This window comes from Rhincodon typus, chromosome 20 (genome assembly GCF_021869965.1).
Source record: "Rhincodon typus isolate 14 chromosome 20, sRhiTyp1.1, whole genome shotgun sequence".
Taxonomy (NCBI): domain Eukaryota; kingdom Metazoa; phylum Chordata; class Chondrichthyes; order Orectolobiformes; family Rhincodontidae; genus Rhincodon; species Rhincodon typus.
Genome location: NC_063351.1, coordinates 25,328,900 through 25,348,813, shown reverse-complemented (window position 1 = coordinate 25,348,813; position 19,914 = coordinate 25,328,900). Strand labels below are relative to the sequence as shown.

Genomic DNA, 19,914 nt, shown 5'->3' with positions numbered 1-19,914 from the left:
TCTCATGCCTCAGTGGTGCTCTGGGCTGGACAGTCCAGGTTCAAGTCTTATCAACTCCAAACAGGAAAGAATGAACTCCTGCAGCAGTGTTCTGAGGATGAGTTGATTGCCCTTGAACAGCTACAACCACCTTTCTTTCTGCAGTTATGTTTCCGAGCGTTGGACAATAACACCCCCACCCAATTTTTAAAAAATTCATTCATAAGACAAGGTCCTTGCTGGCTGTGCCAGCATTTGTTGCCCATCCCTAATTGCCCAGAGGGCAGTTACGAGTTAACAACATTGCTCTGGCTCTGCAGACACATATAGGCCTGACCAGGAAAGGATGGTAGTTTCCTTCCTTAAGGAACATTAGTGAAGTAGATGGGTTTTTCCTGATAATCGTCACTGATTTCATGGGTTATCGTTGGACACTTATTTCCAGAATTTTATTGAACTCAAATTCCACCATCTGCCATGGCAGGATTCGAACCCAGGTCCTCAGAACATTACCTAGGTCTCTGGATTAACAATCCAGCGATGATGCCACTAGGCCATCATCACCACAACCAATTTCCATTGACTTTAGCTTTGCCACAGTGCTATACTTAGTCAAATACTACCTTGATGAAAACAGTCACTCTAACCTATCATGAATTCACCCCATTTGCCCATTTTTGAACTGGGGTGTAATAAGATCAGAAGCTGATTGCTAACCGATCCCAAACATCCAACAACCAGTTTTTGCTGTAGACAATGCACTATAACTTAACACAGTTGAAGATGTCTTTTATTGCTTGCTGATAAAGAGAATAGACTAGTATGGCAGTAATTGACTGAATTGGATTTGTTTGGGTGTTTGCAAACAGGGTGTACCTTGAAGATTTTCCCAAACCATTGGCTAAAATTTAATGTAGCTCTACTGGAATAATTGGCTTGGAGTACAACTCTTCACGATTACAGATGGGATTTGTCAAGCCCATTGCATTTGCTTTCCCATACTTTCACCAGTTTCTTGATACCCTGTGGAATGAATCAAATTAGTTGAAGACTGGCACCTGTGATGCTTGGCACTTCAGGCAGAAGCTAGAATGGATTATCCACTCTACTGGCTGAAATGCTGCATGTTGTCCTCTGTTGTAGCATCGCTAGCTTTGCACTTCATTTTTATCTATACCTGTGTTGCTCTGGGAATTAAATCCTGCTGTCCTCATTTATTCAGAATTGAATCTCTGGCTTGATGGCAATGGTAGTACGAAGATGCATATGTATAGGACACAACTCAAAGGAACTCCTGCAAGAATGTTCTGAGGATGGGTTGATTGACCTAGAACAACTACAACTACAACTACAACTGTCTTTCTGGAAGGGTCACTTGACCGGAAATGTTAACTCTGCTTTCTCAGATGCTGCTAGACCTGCTGAGATTTTCCAACAATTTCTATTTTTGTTTCTAATATTTTTAACTTAACCATTGTATAACATTGAAATATTCAGATCACGTTTTTTCATGAAGACACAAGAGAAAGTACTTTGATTTATATAATACCTTTCATGATCTCAAGATGCATCAAAGTACTTCACTACTAAAAAATTACCTTGAACTATGATTACTGTTATGCAAGGAAACATAGGAGCTAACTATAGCACTGAAACAAACGATTAGTTAAAGTATTTTTTCCTGGTGTTGCTTCAATAACTGTAACAAAGCTACCTATCAGCTGTTTTGTACCGCATTGATTAAATGCTTTCATTTTGATATAGGAAAATGTTCTTGGAGGTAATGAGGTGAAAAGTACAGCAGTGGTGAAATACTCTGCTGCGCCACCTCCTGCAGCGTATGCACGACTTCAAGAGAAAACGGACCTTAAATTGCCTCCTGCAAATTGGCTGCGTGGGATTAGCCAGCTTGGACAAATGGATGCAACTTCTCTTGGAACAAGCAAAAAGAGCAAGCCATTTTCCAGGTGATTTATTTTAGAATTATAATTGTTCAGAACTGTACATTTACCCATGTTTAATTAGAGTTTCCTATTGCTATATGAATGCATTTTCTTTATGTTTATTCTTTTTGTGTCTACTAAGGCTATTGCATTGCCAGTTTCCTGATGGGCTTAATTTTGACAAAAAGGACATAGAATTCTGTCAGTGATAAAATTTTATTACATGACAATCATGGTGCTCAAACAATGTTTTTGGGTTACTCATATTTCAGAGCAAAATGATTTCAAAATAGGTTTGAATTATGTGTAACAAGTCATTTGGTAATCTCTGTATGTAACGACAAAAACCTATACAGAGGTCTCTGATTTATGAAGTCTGACTTACAATTGTGAATACTTAAAAATGCAATCCCGTACAAGGATGTAATTTAATATACAAACATTTCCTGTGCTTATGCCCGACTGTTTTATATTGTCGTGCATTGTGTTCTGACTTGTGTACAAATCAACTTGCAAACGGACTCAGGAACAGAATCGGTTCCCGACCAAGGACTGTCTGTACGTGTACAGTGCAATGTTGCAAAGGCTTTGCAGGAACATTACAAGACAAAACATGACAGTCACATTAGATGCTATTAGGTCAGATATCTAAAACCTTAGTCAAAGGGATTGGGTTTAAGTGTTTTCAAGGAGTCAAGTTGGGTGAAGTGGCAAAAAGGTATGGCCACTGATGGAGAAGTGACTAATCTAGGATGCTCAAGAGGTTGGAATTTGAGAAGTGCACATAAAGGTTGGGCTGGAGGAAATGGCAGAAATGGAAAGAGACAAGATGATGGAGATATTGTAAATCAACATGAGAATTTTCAAATCAAGGCATTTCTTAGTGAGCTAATGTAGTTTGGTGATAGATTCAGTTTGAGAGTCAAGACATGGAAAAAAAAATGTTAATATTGTTTTGAAATTACATTGTTCCTGCATTACATCCTTCAACTTTCTGCTACAATGTTATGTTCTGATTGTGATGATCAATGCAGTCATTGTCAACCATCATTCATAGCTGAGCCCAATTACTTTCCGATGACCGTGTACCCTGGTTTATCAAGACTAGGATTGTTAGGGGAAGCAGTGTCAGTTAGGGGAAATCATGGTTCACCTATTTCACTCCACCTAATTTAAGGGAGCAGTTAAGTTGGATTTATTTTTTAACAAAATGCCTTGGTATGCCATTTGGAGTTGTTACTAATAATAAATAATGTAATTACTTAGGAATGAATAGGGTATTTCTTTAGTCAACATTCTCCAAATGTGTACTTCGAGTTCCCCGTCATCAGCTAAGTTTGTTCAGCTATTGGTAGTGTACTAGACTGTAAGGTGTCCCCTTCTTTGCACAAACAACACGCTCCTTTTGAGGTAACTTATTGAACCATTTGTTGAGTTCAAGTTGCTACAAACAAGGCTGTTTAAAATATTATTTGTATCACTAGTGCTAATCAAATGTAAAAATTGCCTCTTGAAGTAGTTCATGCTAACAAAATGCTGGGAAGGCAAATCCTAATAAAAGAAAAGTGGAAGTTAATGTACAGCATTTCATCAGAATAATTTCTATTTGATATACACTTTGAAGATTTTTTAATTGTAATTTTATGAAGAAGATTAAACTTAATTTATTTTTCTTTAAGCTTTGGAATGGCATACGACTTCATTGACTGCATTGGGAATGATGTTGATGTTGTTTCTGATTCTGAGGTACTGTATTCTGACTGATATGCATTTAACTAGTTCTTTAAGTAAAGCCACAGGTTGTCTAGCTAGTATATCAATTTTGAAAGTTTTCCAAAAGTTAAGAATTCCTCCTTGTCTTCAAGTGCAACTATATTAAACTCTTCTAATTTAATTGATATCAACAAAAGCTGATTATCTCTTTGTCACTGTCAGAAAGGAGTAGCTGCGCTATGTATTTGAAGGGGTCTATCATAAATCAAGTAATTGCTAAAGCATTTTTATTTGATTTTTTTTTTAACAGATTATTTTGTTCCATTATACTGTTCGTTTAGGTGTGCATTGCAGTCATAATTGTGACATTGCAAATGTTGTATTTTGCACTAAGACCAACTTTCTGGTTTAATTCAGCTTGAATCTTATTACCACAATGAGACTGTCTTAACACTTGATAGGCATTCTATAAATTTAGAATTATTATGGTCTGGGATCGTACCACACTAATGTCCATCATAGAAGTTTCAAGTAAGCTTGCTATTTAGATTTTTATGATCTCAGACCAAATCACAAAACTGTTATGAATTTGCTAGGGACCAGTAACTTTGTAAATTAACGTTTGTGAATCCAGGTGTAAGAGCATTCTAAAGTTACCGTGAAGGTCCCACCTTCTCACCCTCACCCCTTACCTGAGGTGTGGTAATCCTCCACCAGTCATCTCCCCTGTAATGAGAGCGTGGTCTTGTGGTCTCTGGGACTATGGCAACCTTATTTTATAGTTGTACTGACAATAGTCATAGTTTTGACAGACAAAAATGTATTTTAAATATACGTTAGAATATCAATGCAATCTGTTTTGTATGAGTTGTATTCTTCCATCCAGATTTAACCTGTTGTAAATATGGATATCAAGACAAACTGACTACCCCAGAGGAACACATCAAAGAAACAGACATGGTTTAGAGAGATCCCATGTCGATTGTGAACAAAGACATTAGGTAGTCATCAAATCTCGTGAAAATCTTACAAGCGATTCCAGTTCTTCATTTATGTAGACCTAGCTTTAGAAATCCTTCAAGCATTGGTTCATTGTGGACAGCCTTAACGACTGCTCATGTCTTGTTAGTTTGCTTTCCTTTGCTGAAATATTACTTTCTTGGATCCCTGCAAGTGTAATCTAGCGTCCAAACAAAGGCACAATTCCAGCTCCTCCTCAAACATATAGCTTCATCAAACTGGTACTCATCCCTGGGTTTCTCCGAGCTCTAAAGCTTCTCAGCTTCACCTGGTAACATCTGCTTGTGGGCCGCCTTCACCCCACTCTGTTTCACTGAACCTCTAATGGCTTGCAGCCTTTCTGAGCCCTCGTAGCTCCCGGATCTTTCCTGAGCCCTGACCCCAACACCTATTAATTTTCCATACCTCCTGGAGCTCCGACTGAACAGTCTTATCAAAGAGCTCCTAAGACTTCTTGCTGAGGCCAGACTGTACAGTTCCACTTTCTCAGCAGCAGCACTTTTCCTGCATTGAACTTATTCCTTTGCTTTTAATTCTGTCCTTAGCTTACTAACTTTAACTCCTGAATTGATCTAGGTGACCAATTGAAAACCTCCAAACAAAACCTTCCCTTATTATGGGACAAAATCAAATATAACTAATATTGGATCACAAGTTCCCTCAATGTTATGTTTTTTAAAGATTGCTGACTTATAAGTACAAATGAATATAAGAAGTGGATTTCATCAAAATTTTACAGGGGGGTCCCTGATGTAGTAATGTCCAATTTTATGAATGCTTGTACTTATGAACACAATCCAGTACAGGGGTATAATTTTCAAGATTCAACATATGAACATTTCCTGTACTTACAAATAGTTTAGTCTATTTGCAATCCGGGGATTGCCTTTATTCCCATATCTTAATAAATGTAACATTATTCCCCAAATTTCTTTTCTCATAAAATAGCATTATTTGCACTCGCTTACAATTAATGGGATATTACAGTGCCCTTGGTGTCTTGTTCCAGTGGCTTTTCCAACTGTGAGCTCTGACAATGAATACTAGGGAGCTTTTTGGCTATCTTTCCTCTGAGCCTTGTCTGATTATTTATTTGTTTTCACATGCACACTTTGCAGTAACGATCAGTGGATAATAATTAGTGTGGGAATTTTTAGCAAATTCCATATCCCCATTTCTACAGTGCTAATTGTAAGCAAAAATGTATCAAAGCTATGTGGGTTTTCTGACACTGTTGCTTTGCTTAGATTACCAATGGATATCATCTTCCAGAAAGATTGTGAATCAAGAATAGTGACTCTCTTTTTGGCTCACTGCTGATAACTGGTGATTACTGTGGCTATGCAAGCCAAGTTTTACCAGTAGCTTCGTGTATTTGCATTGTAATATTTCTACCATGCTTGCCCACCTGCCCTGCTCTGCCCACCTACAAACTGGTACCGTCCCATCTGGTACCTTCACCTGCCTGGCACCCCCATTCATCCATCTCCTACCCTATCTCTACCCTTTTACAGTAGCTTTCAGAGTTGTTGGCCATGCTGCTGGGCATTTAAACTTCAGAATATGGTGTTTTTACCGCTGCAAAAGCTGTGTGGTTTACATATCAATCCTCTCCTCTTGATGGCTGAGCATTCCTGAATAGGTTTCTGCGGTTTCATGATAGTCCAGGAATCTCAGCACTGAACTAATCAAAAGGTAAGCATGAAGTTTTCAACTAAAAAAACTATGATTTCAATCCTGACCAGAATTTCTGGGCCAATATGCTTATCAAACAAAAGGGTCTTTTCTTCCCTTGCATTTCATTTTTCCATTGGACCTTAATAAGAGGAACTGCTTTCATATTTACCAATATTGCCTCGCAATAATTAAGCTTTTCAAGAGCAATGGGCTCTTCTGCCATGTTCTGCATCCTAGTTAACTTTGGATCATCTGATTAATAGTGAAGGAAAACTGCATTTTGCTAAAATGAGGGGCGAGACTAAGCTGTTGTGGCAATCCAGGGATGAATAGAGACGTGGGAATAGTTGAGGGCTATAAAAAGAAGCATACGTCAAAAATATGGGCATCCGAGAAATAGAAAGAGAAAACGTGAAAAAATTAGGACAGACGTAAAAACAGAAGAAGCACACCACCTTGTTAACAACATATTCACTGGGATCAAGTTCACCAGGGAAGAGAACAACTTCGATCAGCTCCCATTTCTAGACGTAATGGTGGAACAAACAAATGAACAACAGTGAATTCCTTACCAGTGTATACAGAAAGACTACACACACAGACCAAATCCTGAATTACAACAGTAACCATCCCAGCGTCCACAAACAGAGTTGTGTCAAGACTCTGTTTATACGAGCAATAACACACTACAACATCCGGTGGTACGCAAAAACGAAGAGGAACACCTATACAAAGTCTTTGAAAACAGCAGATATCCTAATAGCTACATCTGCCGATGCCTGGCAAATAAACAACACCCAAGAAGACACTGTATACCGCAACACTCTGGCCACCCTACCCTTCATTAGAAACCACAATGAGCAGGACAAATGTGATGTACAAAATTCCATGCAGCAACTGTAAGAAGCAATACACAGGACAGACGCGCAGGAAACTCGCCACCAGGATATGTGAACACTAACTTGCAACAAAATGGCACAACCATTTCTCCCTTGTTTATATTCTCTCCGACAAAGAAGGACATCAGTTGGGATGATGGGACAACATAACAGTACTAGGACTAACAAAACAAAGACAAGCACAAGAATTCCCGGAAGCCTGGTTTTCAACCACTGGTGCCATAAACAAATATTGAAATAGATGCCATCTACGTACCACTACGAAGCAAAACCAGAAACAGGACTGCCCACCATGACAGACTGGAGCGCGTAAATTCAGAATGGAACAGAACGACAGTGCTTCAGCAGAGGCTAAACAGCATTGAAGATGTCACCTTGAAGAAGAACCAGTCAGCTCGGCAAACCAACCAACAACTCCAGCCACAGCCTAGGCTGGAGATCTTCACTAAAATATTAATCTTTATAATTTTTGCTGTTGAAATTTGCACTATAGGGGGACTATATTTTTGAGGGACCTCACCTAGGAATAAGGTATAATTTAATTTAGTCACTATAAAACATTTAAAATTCCAATTTCAGTCAGATGAGATGTAATACCACTTTAATACCAGTCTTCCAACATGAATGGAATATTTGTGACAAATCATTGTGATACACAGGTCCAGAAGCCACTTCTTGCTTGCAGAAGGACTTCTCTGTTTTGGTGTGTTTACTGAAAGATTTTATTTTGCTAATTGGTTGTGTATCTAAACTGAAGATATCCACTTAGCAATTACTCAACTTCTAGTGATTCCTGTTTTATCTATGAGGTTAAAAACTCATGAGCCACTCTAAAATTCGCAAAACACTTGGCTTGAGATTAGTTGCAGTTTGATGTGATTTTGTCAATGTGAAAATATGGTACAAATGAACTGCCAGCACCAGAAAGCTATCTGGCACCTAAAATAAACTGTCCTGATGTGAAATGCATTCACATGTTTCGCAGAAAAAATACACATTGACAATGTGAAATTCTTAATTTTGGTTATATTTACATCAGATTTATTTCACGTTGTACAAAATACACTTTTAAAATTAATTGTGGAAGAACTATGTTTTTTGGATATTGAGACATAAAATATTGCTTAAACCTCTGTACATTCAATTTATTTTGCATGATCTGTAAAGTTGGCAAGTTAGTCCATAAAGTAAATCAATGAACAGCTATATTCCCTGCAATGGATTAATTAAATGTATCTACCATTGCTAAGTGAGTGCTAATTTCATTTTATGATGATAATGAAGTGTAATGTCATGCATTTTGTTAAAATTAGAACATAAAAAAGTTACTGAAGATACCATACAGCAAATCACATGTCAGCATGGGTGTTCATCGCGTTGGAAGGACCCTCCTGCTTGATGAATTAGATATTCAGGAATTGTTTATGACCTCATCCCAGGTAATTATAAGCTCCTGTTGTTCTAACCATGAAATAGCTTTTATATAAAGCCATCTATTGGTACCATTCTGCAAAGTCCTTAATGGATGAGCAAAGGCGAGAGGGTCCAATTGGGTACTATCCCTTATCTGTGTCATTTGCACTTAATTGGACACATTGATTTGTTTTTTTTAAAGTATTGATTAATTCTTAACGTAATATTATGACATTGATGCTAGTTTGGTCTATACATTCCAAAGAGCATTTTTATACAAAATTGCAGTGAAGTAATTCTACATGATTCTTTCTTTATGCTTGAATGCTCAAACTCTCTCATGCAGAGTGAATTACTTGTGGAACGTCTTCATGCCTAACTTGTTCCGCAAAGCAGTTACCCAGTATGCATTTGTATTGCCAATGTACAGCAGATCATATTAAGTGAATGCAGCAAATTAGTTTGTAAGAAATGCAAGTAAATTGGTGCTTTGCCTGGAAAGTTTGTCTTGCGGAACTCTTCCATTTTGTCCCTCGTAAAAAGTTCTGCTCTGTGCTTGCTGCAGAGTTCTGTGATGACCAATACAAACTGGAAGAACAGCACTTCCTTTTCTACTTGTGGACTATATGGACTTCTGAGCTTAACACTGAGTTCAACAATTTCAGACCATAAACTCAGTTCTCGTTTGATGCCCCTCTCCCCCACCCCACCCACCCACCAAAAACACCACTCACCATTGTTTCCACAGGCTTGCTGTCAGCAGAGTTTACCTATTTTTCTGCTACAAATGCCTATTCATCACCACCATTGCTTCTGAGTTCCAAGGTTCCACGCACAATGATGGTGTCTGCATGTCAATTGCAGCATTGATTTTCAGTTCCACAAGGGAAAGTGATGGCCTGGTGGCATAATCGCTGGACTTTTAACTCAGAGACCTAGGTAATATTCTGGGGACCCAGGGTCGAATCCCGCCATTGCAGACGGTGGAATTTGAATTCAATAAAAATCTGGACCTAAGAGTCTAATGATGACCATGAAACCTTTGTCGATTATTGGAAAAACCCATCTGGTTAGCTAATGCCCTTTTAAGGAAGGAAATCTGCAGTCCTTACCAGTCTGGTCTACATGTGACTCCAGCAATGTGGTTGACTCTTAACTGCCTTCTGGGCAAATAGGGATGGGCAATAAATGCTGCCTGGCCAGTGATGCCCTCACCCTGTGAATGCATAACAAAAAAAAAAAATCATGCATGGACCTCAAAGGCCCATGCAGCTGGAAAGAAAATTGAAGGGAATGCTGCTCATATTAGCACTCGCTTTGCCTTTTGCTCTGGACACCCTTGCAGTTTTCTATTTGCTCCTCCTCTTCCTCACCCCATGCTCTTCAACTGCATAGAGACTATCACTTTTCACTCTTCAGTTCTGAAGAAGAGTCACATTGAACTTGAAACATTAGCTGTATTTCTCTGTCAATGGATGCTATTGGACCTGCTGAGTTTCTCCAGCATTTTGCTTTTATTTCAGATCTCCAGTATCTGCAGTACTTTGCTTTCATTTGGAACTTATTTACACTTGGAGAGACAATGGCAACTGTCTGACTGTGCCATGAATAGACCTGGAGTTTCTCAAAGTCTCAGGAAAATCTTAAGTCTTATAGATATCAGGTTGTAAATAATTATGCTAAAGCAGAGAAAATGCTGACTATTGTTGACCACGCAGACTGAAGTTGGGAATGTGCACTCATGTTTATGACTCAGTTTGTGAGGTTTTAAGAGGTTGGAAGATTCACTTATCTTAGGCCAAAGCTGAGTGTGTACATTGTAATCCTCTCAGTGAAAGTTCTGGGATATAAAAAGAAAGCAAGCCCTGGGCAGCAGAGATTAATTTTTCCTGGTTCCTGGCTGGAGAAGAACCGTGTAACATAATAACAAAAATGGAAGATTTTTGGTTCTTCAAGTTAAATGGGGAACCAATATCCCTTCATTTGCTTAAAGTACAAATTGTCCACGAAAAGAAAATAATGTTCATTCAGTTGTCTTCTTTAAATATAGTCATTTGTGACAGTAAAATTGCTCAAACGTAATCTTGATATGTTATTCTTTCAGCTGACAGCTAAAAATTAGAATTTCTCTTTAAAAAGTTGTTTGTCTCTTTACAAATTGTAATAATTCTGATAGCTGAAGTACCAACGCGTTATTAAAATAAGTGTAAGAATTCCACTATCCCTGAACTTCTTTGGGAACCAAATGTTGGTAGCGTTTTTCTCTTAATCAGTGGTCTTTCCAAGCCAAGCACCATCTCCATTTAACTGGATACATAATTGGCACAGGCCTAATAACAGGAAAATCATACAATGTGAGAAAACGAAATTTTAGCAACTTTAATTGTTGATAGGAGGTAGCAATGTCCTTTCATTTACATATATGCTGGATATATAGCAACTTTTCATCCAGTTGAAGATTGGTATAATTCAGGTCAGCACCTTCCAACACTACCATGGTAACAACCAGTAACTATGTACATGAAACTGTGTTAATGGGATTAGGGACTGCAAGGCACAGAATAAAGTTTTGATCTCCTTGTTTGAGGAAGGATATATTTGCTTTGGTAGCAGTTCAAGAAGGTTCATGAAGTTGATTCCTGGAATGAAGAGTTTATTTGTTTGTTTTATAAGGAAACATTGAGCAGGTTAGGCCTATGTTCATTGGAGTTTCGGCGAATGAGAGACTGTTATGAAAAGGAGCCTGATGGAGTTAGTGTTGAGGGAATTGAGGAAATGTAGAACTAGGGGAATATCTTCCAAAAACTGGGTCGCCCCTTTAAGACCCGAGGTGTGGGAGAATTTCTTATCAAAAGATTGTTAGAGCTTTGTTTTGATAGCTTTAGAGACTGATGATTTAAAGGGTAATTCAGACTTCTTGTTAATAGCTGAAAGTATAACATCTCAAGATTTCAGGTTCTATAAAAGAATTGAAACGGATTGAAGGACAGAATGCTAAGTAAACACTTTTTACCCCGTGGGTAACTTATACTTTAAACTTTAAATAGAGTTTTCCTTTTTCTACTTATACTGACATCTGTAAACCCCAATTTTGCTCAGCCTCTTAAGCAGATCTTGAATGTCTTTGAATCGATCCAAAGTGATTCACATCTCCCAAGAATTTACTGAGATAAACAGTTTCTTGAACTATAGGGTAACAGGTTATGGGGTGTTGACAGGAAAGTGCCATCAAGTAAATCAGATCAGCTATAAAGTTATTAAATGACGGAGCAGGCTCAAAAACTCTATGTCCTCATCTTCCTGTTTTTATGTTCTTATGTTTAGAATGAAATCCAAACATTGAGGTTTTGTGATTTTGCCGATTAACTGTTTATAGGGCACAATCTATTCTCCGAAATAATGTTTTGATGCTTAATAGTGAGAATGAACGGTAGTACCCTGAAGTATATATTTATCTTTGTTAATCCTTTAACTAAACCGTGGTCAAATTGTATTTGTACAGTTAACTGTTCTAAATGCAATGTTATGTGAATGAATGAGAACTTGTTTCGTTTTAGACAGGAGACTGGAATTGGCTAAAAGAATTATACCAAAGACTTGTGGATCCAAAATGGCAAAGAAAAAAGAAAAGCAGGGAGCAGTTCTATCAGAAAGCAATTCTTTCCAAATTTCTATACTATAGGTGAGTGATTTTAATTTATGATCAATCGGTAAATAAGTTGACAACTTGGACACTACTAGTCCGATTGTATTGGCACAAAATAAGTTAGTATTTCTGTTTAACTGACGAAATTTCACAAACTATCTTTTTCAATATTATGCAGAAATTAGGCTTGAAAATGGTTAAGAACTGTTGTGTTCAAACTGTGTGATCTAATCTGGGAATTTGGTTTCTTTCTCGTGATATGTTGGGAGAAAAGTTGATTATGAAGTCTCCTTTTAGGACAAATGAATAGTTACTTAACAAGCTCAGTTTTACTTCTACCACTTCTGTGGATTCTGTTTCAGAAGCGCAAAGGATTTTAATTAATCTACATTTTGACTTCCAGATGATTTGTCGAAGTGGATTATGAAATAGATGATTCTGACAGCAGCTAACAAAACTCTGAGCTATGAATTGTGATCTACCCTTATTTCTTACGGGCTATAACTTAGGCCAAGCCAATCCTGCCCTACTCTCTAATCTCTGATTCCAAATTATGTTATGACGTGGTTAGCAACCTGTTAATTTATTTTTGTTTGAAGTACATAAAGTTTGTGATCCCAGATGCATAACTTGGAATAAAACGACAATATTCTGTAGTTTTCATCATACAAAGTATAATTTACACAATTAGAGAAATTAAATATCTACAGTTTACCTAAAATTTATGCTCCAGCATCCAAAATAACATGAGGTAAATGTGGTTTAATGAGCAAGCCATGGCAAATTATTTGGGAATTTTTTTTTCATATAATACTTAAGATATGGAGGGAAATTTTATGTTATAGTTTAAAGCAAATTTGAATTTTTTTGTATTTGACACAATATATATTAAAAAGAAACATTAAAATGTTCCAATTTGAAGAGATTGTAATGTTTCACTAAAAATTGCTTTTCATGCCGTACAACTATGTATTTTTTGGTCATTTATTACAATATTTATTTTTCAGTTTCCTTTTGACTTCCATTAGTTTTTTTTCTAGTTGTAAACATTGCATTGATTATTTTCTTCTGAATGCTTTTAGTGTCAATGGAGATTGTGGAGCAGAACCAGTTCCAACTCCTATAGCACAACCTGCTGACACTCAGCCCCAGGTAAACCCAATAGCTGTAGAGGATTCCTCCTGGCCTGCACCCCTGAGAACATCTGCTTCTGTCCCTGAAGATGGAAATCCTCAGGAACAGGTAAGTTGTTACTGTGAATTTTACGTAACTCCTAGCTCATTATGGTTCAGTTAAATTTTAAAACAGTCCAGGAATTTTTCATGTCATTTGATTATTTTCTCATGTCCTTTGAAAACTGCTTAATATCTGGTTAGGGTTACTTATTCTGCTAGTTTAGAATTATTAGTGACAGTCTATAAAATTTTGTTTGGAAGTATAGTCAACACAAGGCAAATATTTGATAATAGCTCTTAATGTCTGACATCTCACTGTTTTCAATGCAGAATTATTGAATTAAACATAAATTGGTTCGCAGTAGTCCTTTTGTTACATTGTAATTTGTACATTTGTGTATAAACTCCGCCAATTTTTATAAACAACCAGCTCATTTTAGCATGATTATGTTTGAACAGATTAACTATATTTCTTTAGATGGAGTTGTACACTTGAAAGAATAAGAAAACTGTAACATTCATTACCCATCTAGTTATTTTTTAGCATCCCGATCTTGGGAAATTAGTGTATTTGTTGGGGTTAAACTGCATAATCTTACTTCAAGAATTTAAATTTGATAATTTTTGTTTCTAAATGGCTTCAAAGTAATTAATTCCATTAAAAGAACTTTCCTCACTATAGAATGCTAATAAAGGTGGAAATTTGATTTAAAAGCAAAATTGAATACTCTGGTATCTATTATATTTCTGAGAAAAGAATACCATTACACTGGGTTAAGTCTATGTAAATCCATTACAGTGGAGTCTTCAAGATCAGTTTCAATGATTTTATCTGGAATTTTGTTGTTTCTGTAAAATGCTTTTGTTTTAGCTTGTAGATGCTTTTAACTTCTGTAATGCAGATTACTGTGTTTGAGTGGCAGTCAAACATTCATTGCTTAGAGCTTGATTAATTTTATTTTTCAAGCTAAACTCTATCAGATAATGGTATTATCAGGCCATTGCTGAATTAGAAGGCAGAAAAAAAAATTCAAGAATGAAATTACTGTCTAAATTTTAATCTGAAACCGGGCTTGGTGAGCACAAAATTATATTGTAATTAAGTTGCGTTGCATTGATCTGAGATGATTTTGTAAAAGAGGGAGTGAAGGAAAGTTAATCAATGGGACCAGATCTTAAGTAGGCTCTGCTGTATTAATGTTTTAACACTCTTTGCAAATGCTAAAATAGTGTGTGTATTGGGTAAAAATATACATGCTTGCACCTTTTGCAGGGGAATGTTCCTCTGGAAGCCACATATGTATTAGAGCAGGTGGCCTCTACCCCGAAAGAACAAAACCTGACTACTTTTTTGAATGAAGGGGAAAACAGTCAGGTATGGTGAAGATGACCAATTTCCAAGTATTTCCCTAAAAAAAGGGAGCTTTTATAATAGGTCCCAATTGGCTTTTTAATAAATAAAATTGGTATTGTTAAGTTTGTTACACTTTCCTTGATATCTGATTACGTTCAAGTGTCCTTTCTTCACTCTTCTATTTTAAAAATAAGTATCCTTTTAACAACTTGTCTCTCTTTCTAAAGGGGCTTAAAAATGATTTTGTCAGGAATATTCTTTGGACGTTTGAAGATATTCATATGCTTGTGGGTTCAAATATGCCTATTTTTGGTGGCGGAAAATATCCAGCTGTAAGCTTAAGACTCAGGTAAGCTTTTTATGCAATATGGAAGGTGTTAGTTTATCCACTGTCAGCATGTTATTCACTCAAGTACCTCTTTTTGCCCCAGTGAAGCGGAGACTAGTAGTAATAATTCAAATGGGATCATAACTGTAAACAGCGAAATCTGGGCTTGGAACATTTTTGGACTTGTTAGCAAAATTTCAGATGTTTTCTTCCTTGCTTCCTTTTTTGATGCCTGGCAAGTCATTTAAACAAATACCTAGCTAATCTATCACGGTAAAATGTTTTGTCCCAAGTGCAGTTCAATACTCCATTTGTTTTAGAGGTGAGTGAGAAGATTTGAGTCACTTTTAAGCAAGAATAAATTGTAATTTGTTCATTTGTGTGCATGATTGGCTGTTATTCAATTTACAAATGCCTAGTAACTTTTCAGAGGTTTTTAAGGAGTTATAATAGTTCTCAAATTAGTCAGTAAAGTTTAGTTTAAAGTTAAATAGAACATCAGACTTGTCTTCCCTTGGGTTTAGCCAAAGTTTAAAAACTAGGAAGGAGATGAAATCAGAAACCAAGGTGCAGCTGGTAGGAATTACGTAGGATAGTACAAACTGGAAAATGTGGGACGGTTCTTGTGCTGTAGTGGTAGTGTCCCTACCTCTGAGCCAGGAAACCCAGTTTCAAGCACCACCTCCACCAGAGATGTGCCATGACATCTCTGATTAGGTTGATCAGAAAATATCAATGGGTCGTCTTGTGCAGTGGCGGTGTTCCTTTCTGGACCAGTAGGCCTGGGTTTAAGTCACATCTACTCCAGAGATGTGTAGTAACACCCTTTAACAGGTGAATGAAAAAAAATATAGACCGGCAAATGTTTTGGTTTATCCATGATCCGATACAAGAATTTTTGCAATACTGTCAATCTGAGGAATTTTATGCCTCTATTTTTAAATGTTTCTTGGTTTTATCAATTATCATTGACTTGTATTAGCAAAATTGATCAACCTAAGTTTGCAAGCTTTAATTTGAGACATTTTGTTTCTTTCTTAGGGATAGCAACAAACCAATTAACATTCTGACAGGGATTGACTATTGGCTTGACAATTTAATGTGCAATGTTCCAGAACTTGTCATGTGCTTTCACGTTAATGGGATTGTACAGGTAAAAACAATTTTAGATTTAAAAAAAAACTTTTAGTAGTTCAATACTGTGATATTTTCATTTTTATTTAATGTGCTCAACTTTGAAAGACAGAAATGCATTTTTCTGCCTAATACACATGGGCACTTGGTGATCAAAAAAATTCCAATATCCTTTGTTTGTGCTAGTGGTTTAGTATCTGGGTATAATTTTTTGTTCAACCCGTATTTCAAGACTTGCTTCTACTACTAGCTGTAGTCAAGTCGTTTAAAATAATCGCTTAATAACAAATAGGGATTTTGAACCCTCGTTTGTAGGGTTTTTGATCACAGGCTCATTCCAGTCAGGAATCACTAGCAAGTTTTGAATTTGAAGTGCATCTTGGAAATATTATTTCCACTCTCATTTCTGATTTAATGGTGTATTTTCCCAGGTGTTAGGGGTGTTCAGGTACATGCTCCTTTAGAAAATTCTGAAATATAGTACAAAAGATTATGCAGTCATTAATTCAAAACTACTTTTCCTTAATTTAACAGTTCGTAGTCTGTTCAGTAACCAAAAAGATCTGAAGATATTTGGGTTTACAATAAAATAGTTTGCGCTCCTTCCAAAAAGGCTACCATAATGGCTAATCTTCTCCTCCAACTCCGTTCTCTTGCCACAGTGCATAGACACACCATACCCTCTTAAAACTCAGTTCAGAGTGACAACTGCGTCCAATCCAAACAGTTTTAAAGGGACTCTGTCCTCCTGTTAAATTGCCTGGGTGTTTTAATTTATTGAAAATAAGCAAAATCAACACACAATGAAGCAATTCCAAATGTATGTTCCATCAACATGAATCATTTCTGCAGTTTATGCATTTACAAAATAATCACTGGACTTAAATCTTACTTTCAAAATTGGCCCGAACCAGCGCCCCCCCCCACCCCTTCCACTTTTCCCAAATTTAACTTTCGTCCCTACGCCCTTTGAATTCACACTCTACTTTCCATTCCTCCATCACAGCTGAAGGTGACTTTTTACTCTACATCTTGTTTCTATATTGTGCTCAATCTCATTCTCATTGCGCTTCACTGTTTTTCATTAACTCGGGCATTTTTCCTTTTATTCACAGTAAATAGTTCAGAACTTATCTCTACTAACTGCTGTTTTCAGTGACACATACAGAATTGGAATTCTTATTCTTCTGAGAGTTCTTTCACACAATGTGCAACACCTTCTAATAATTTATAACAATAACAACTGAATATGCAAATCTCCAAGCAGTACTTACGGACACAAATGTAATAAGGGCAATATTTGGATGGTTGAAAATGAGTGTTGTTGTGTTGATTTTCACTCAGACATGGGAGCAAAGCCTCTGAAACTGTGTCTAACACAAATGATTGGAATGTATACCTGTTTAACTTTGGATAAAACTTGGCAGTGGTCAATTTAAATGACTTTCTGTTCATCAATAAATGTTCAGTTCTCTTTTCCAATTTGTAATTTTGTTGTAACTTTTGCATGTTTTGCAGAGATATGAAATGATAAAGACAGAAGATATCCCTAATTTAGACAATTCCAGTTTCTCCACTAAAGTGGTAAAAGATATTGCTCAGAATATTCTTTCATTTCTAAAGGCAAACTGTACTAAAGAAGGACATACGTATTGGCTCTTTAAAGGTGAGCAAAAATATTGAATTGAAATTCAGATTTAAAGCAGTAGATTCATTTGAAGGCAAGTGCTGATTTATTTTGCACAAGGTATACATTTGCCTTTATTGCACTGTTAATTATTTTTTGACATATAATTGGTAATTAGCTGCAGTCCCATTTGGGCAAAATATATTTCTCTGTTAGAGAGAGTCAGGTGGTGAGATCACCTGCAGAGTATTAATCTGCATTAAGCATGAGAACAAACAAGATCCTAAATCAGCATGAACTACTGTGAATACTATTTTGTAGAATTACAGAAATCTTACGGTGCAAACAGAGGTTATTCAGCCCATCGTACCTGCACCAGTTCTTCAAACAAGCATTATTTTTAAGTGCCAGTTTCCTCCTTTTCCCATACCCTTGCACAATATTTTTATCCAATGCCACCTTGATTATTTCAGTTGAGTGTGCCTCCACCACATTTCCAGGCAAGGCATTCCGTATCCTAACTCACTCACTGGGGGAAAAAAACATTTTTCCTTATTTCACCCTTACTTGTTTTGCAGATCATTCAAATCTTATTCTGATGAGAAGCAACAATTTCTGCCTATTTTACTCAAACCAGCCCACGCGTTATTTTGAAAACCTGTATCAGGTCTCCACTTATCCACCTTCTCTCCAAGGATAGTAGTCCCAACTTCTTCAATTTATCCACATAGCTGAAGTTTGTCATCCCTAGAACCATTCTTGAAAACTGTTTCTACATCTCTTCAATGCTTTCACATCTTGCCTTTAATGTGACGCCCAAAAATGTATACAGTACTCCAGCTGAAGTCTAACAAGTGTCTTACACAAGTCTAACATCACCTCCTTGCTGTTGTACTCTATGCACTTATTAATAAAGCTGAGGACACTATGCTGGACTTAGTGTTCTGTCCACCTGAACTGCCAATTCCAATGTATTCTGCACATATACATACAGGTCCCTCTGCTCCTGCACCCTCCTTAGAATTGTACCCTCCATTTAATTTGTATCTCAATTTCAATATTCTTCCTACCAAAATGCATCACCTCACACTTCTCTGCATTGAAAATTAATTTGCACACACTGCCAAATTCTTTATATCCTTCTGGAGTTCTGCACTATTCTTTTGGCAATTTGTCCATGTTTGTGCATCTGCAAACTTTGAAACTGCCCCCTTCACTCGGAGATTCTATCATTAATATATATCAGGAAAAGCAAGAGTCCTAACCCCTGAGGAGCTCTGCTACAAACCTTCCTCCTGACTGAAAAATACCCATTGACCATTCTCTTCCTATCATGCAACCAATTTTGTATCCATGTTACTACTGACCCTTTTATTCCATTACTGTTATTTTTCCTCAAGTCTGAGCAGCACTGTATCAAATGCCTTCTGAAAATCCATGTACACCACCTCAACAGTATCACCGTCATCAAGCCTTTGTTACCTCTTCAAAAAAACTCCTGCATGTTAGTTAAATGTGATTTCCTCTTTAGAAATCTATGCTGACTGTTCCTAATCAACCCACCTTTTCCCATGAAGTTATTAATTCTATCCAGAATAGTTATTTTTCAAAACTTCCCCACAACTTAACTTAAACTGGTTTGTCTGTAATTGCTGGGCTTATTGTTATAGCATGTCTTGAACAATTGTAATGTTTGCAATTTTCCAGTTTCTTGGCACTACCTCTGAGTCTACAGAAGTATGAAAGATGGTGGCCAGTGTCCCTGCAATTTCCACTATCACTTTCTTATAAATCCTTGGATGCGTCTCATCTGGTCCCAGTTACTTGTCAACTTTAGGTACAGTCAGTCTATCCAACTCTTCTGCCCCATCTTTTCTAATGAATGAATTTCTTCCTCTTTCACCATGGACTGGGTAGCATCTGCCTGTTTGGTAAAAACAGATACAAAGTATTCATTACAGACAACAAGGTGCAGGGCTGGATGAACACAGCAGGCCAAGCAGCAT

The 19,914-nt window shown here is 36.9% G+C and overlaps 1 protein-coding gene across 1 annotated transcript in view; it reads left to right on the top strand.

The window, feature by feature from the left end:
* The window catches only part of edrf1 (erythroid differentiation regulatory factor 1), a 45,105-nt gene that overhangs the window by 3,262 nt on the left and 21,929 nt on the right, over positions 1-19,914 (top strand). The window contains exons 2-10 of the mRNA XM_048609189.1: positions 1,744-1,946; positions 3,602-3,668; positions 8,545-8,670; positions 12,202-12,326; positions 13,373-13,532; positions 14,739-14,840; positions 15,047-15,168; positions 16,189-16,300; positions 17,800-17,947. Coding sequence (XP_048465146.1) covers positions 1,744-1,946; positions 3,602-3,668; positions 8,545-8,670; positions 12,202-12,326; positions 13,373-13,532; positions 14,739-14,840; positions 15,047-15,168; positions 16,189-16,300; positions 17,800-17,947 — 1,165 coding nt within the window. The remainder of the gene's footprint in view (positions 1-1,743; positions 1,947-3,601; positions 3,669-8,544; positions 8,671-12,201; positions 12,327-13,372; positions 13,533-14,738; positions 14,841-15,046; positions 15,169-16,188; positions 16,301-17,799; positions 17,948-19,914) is intronic.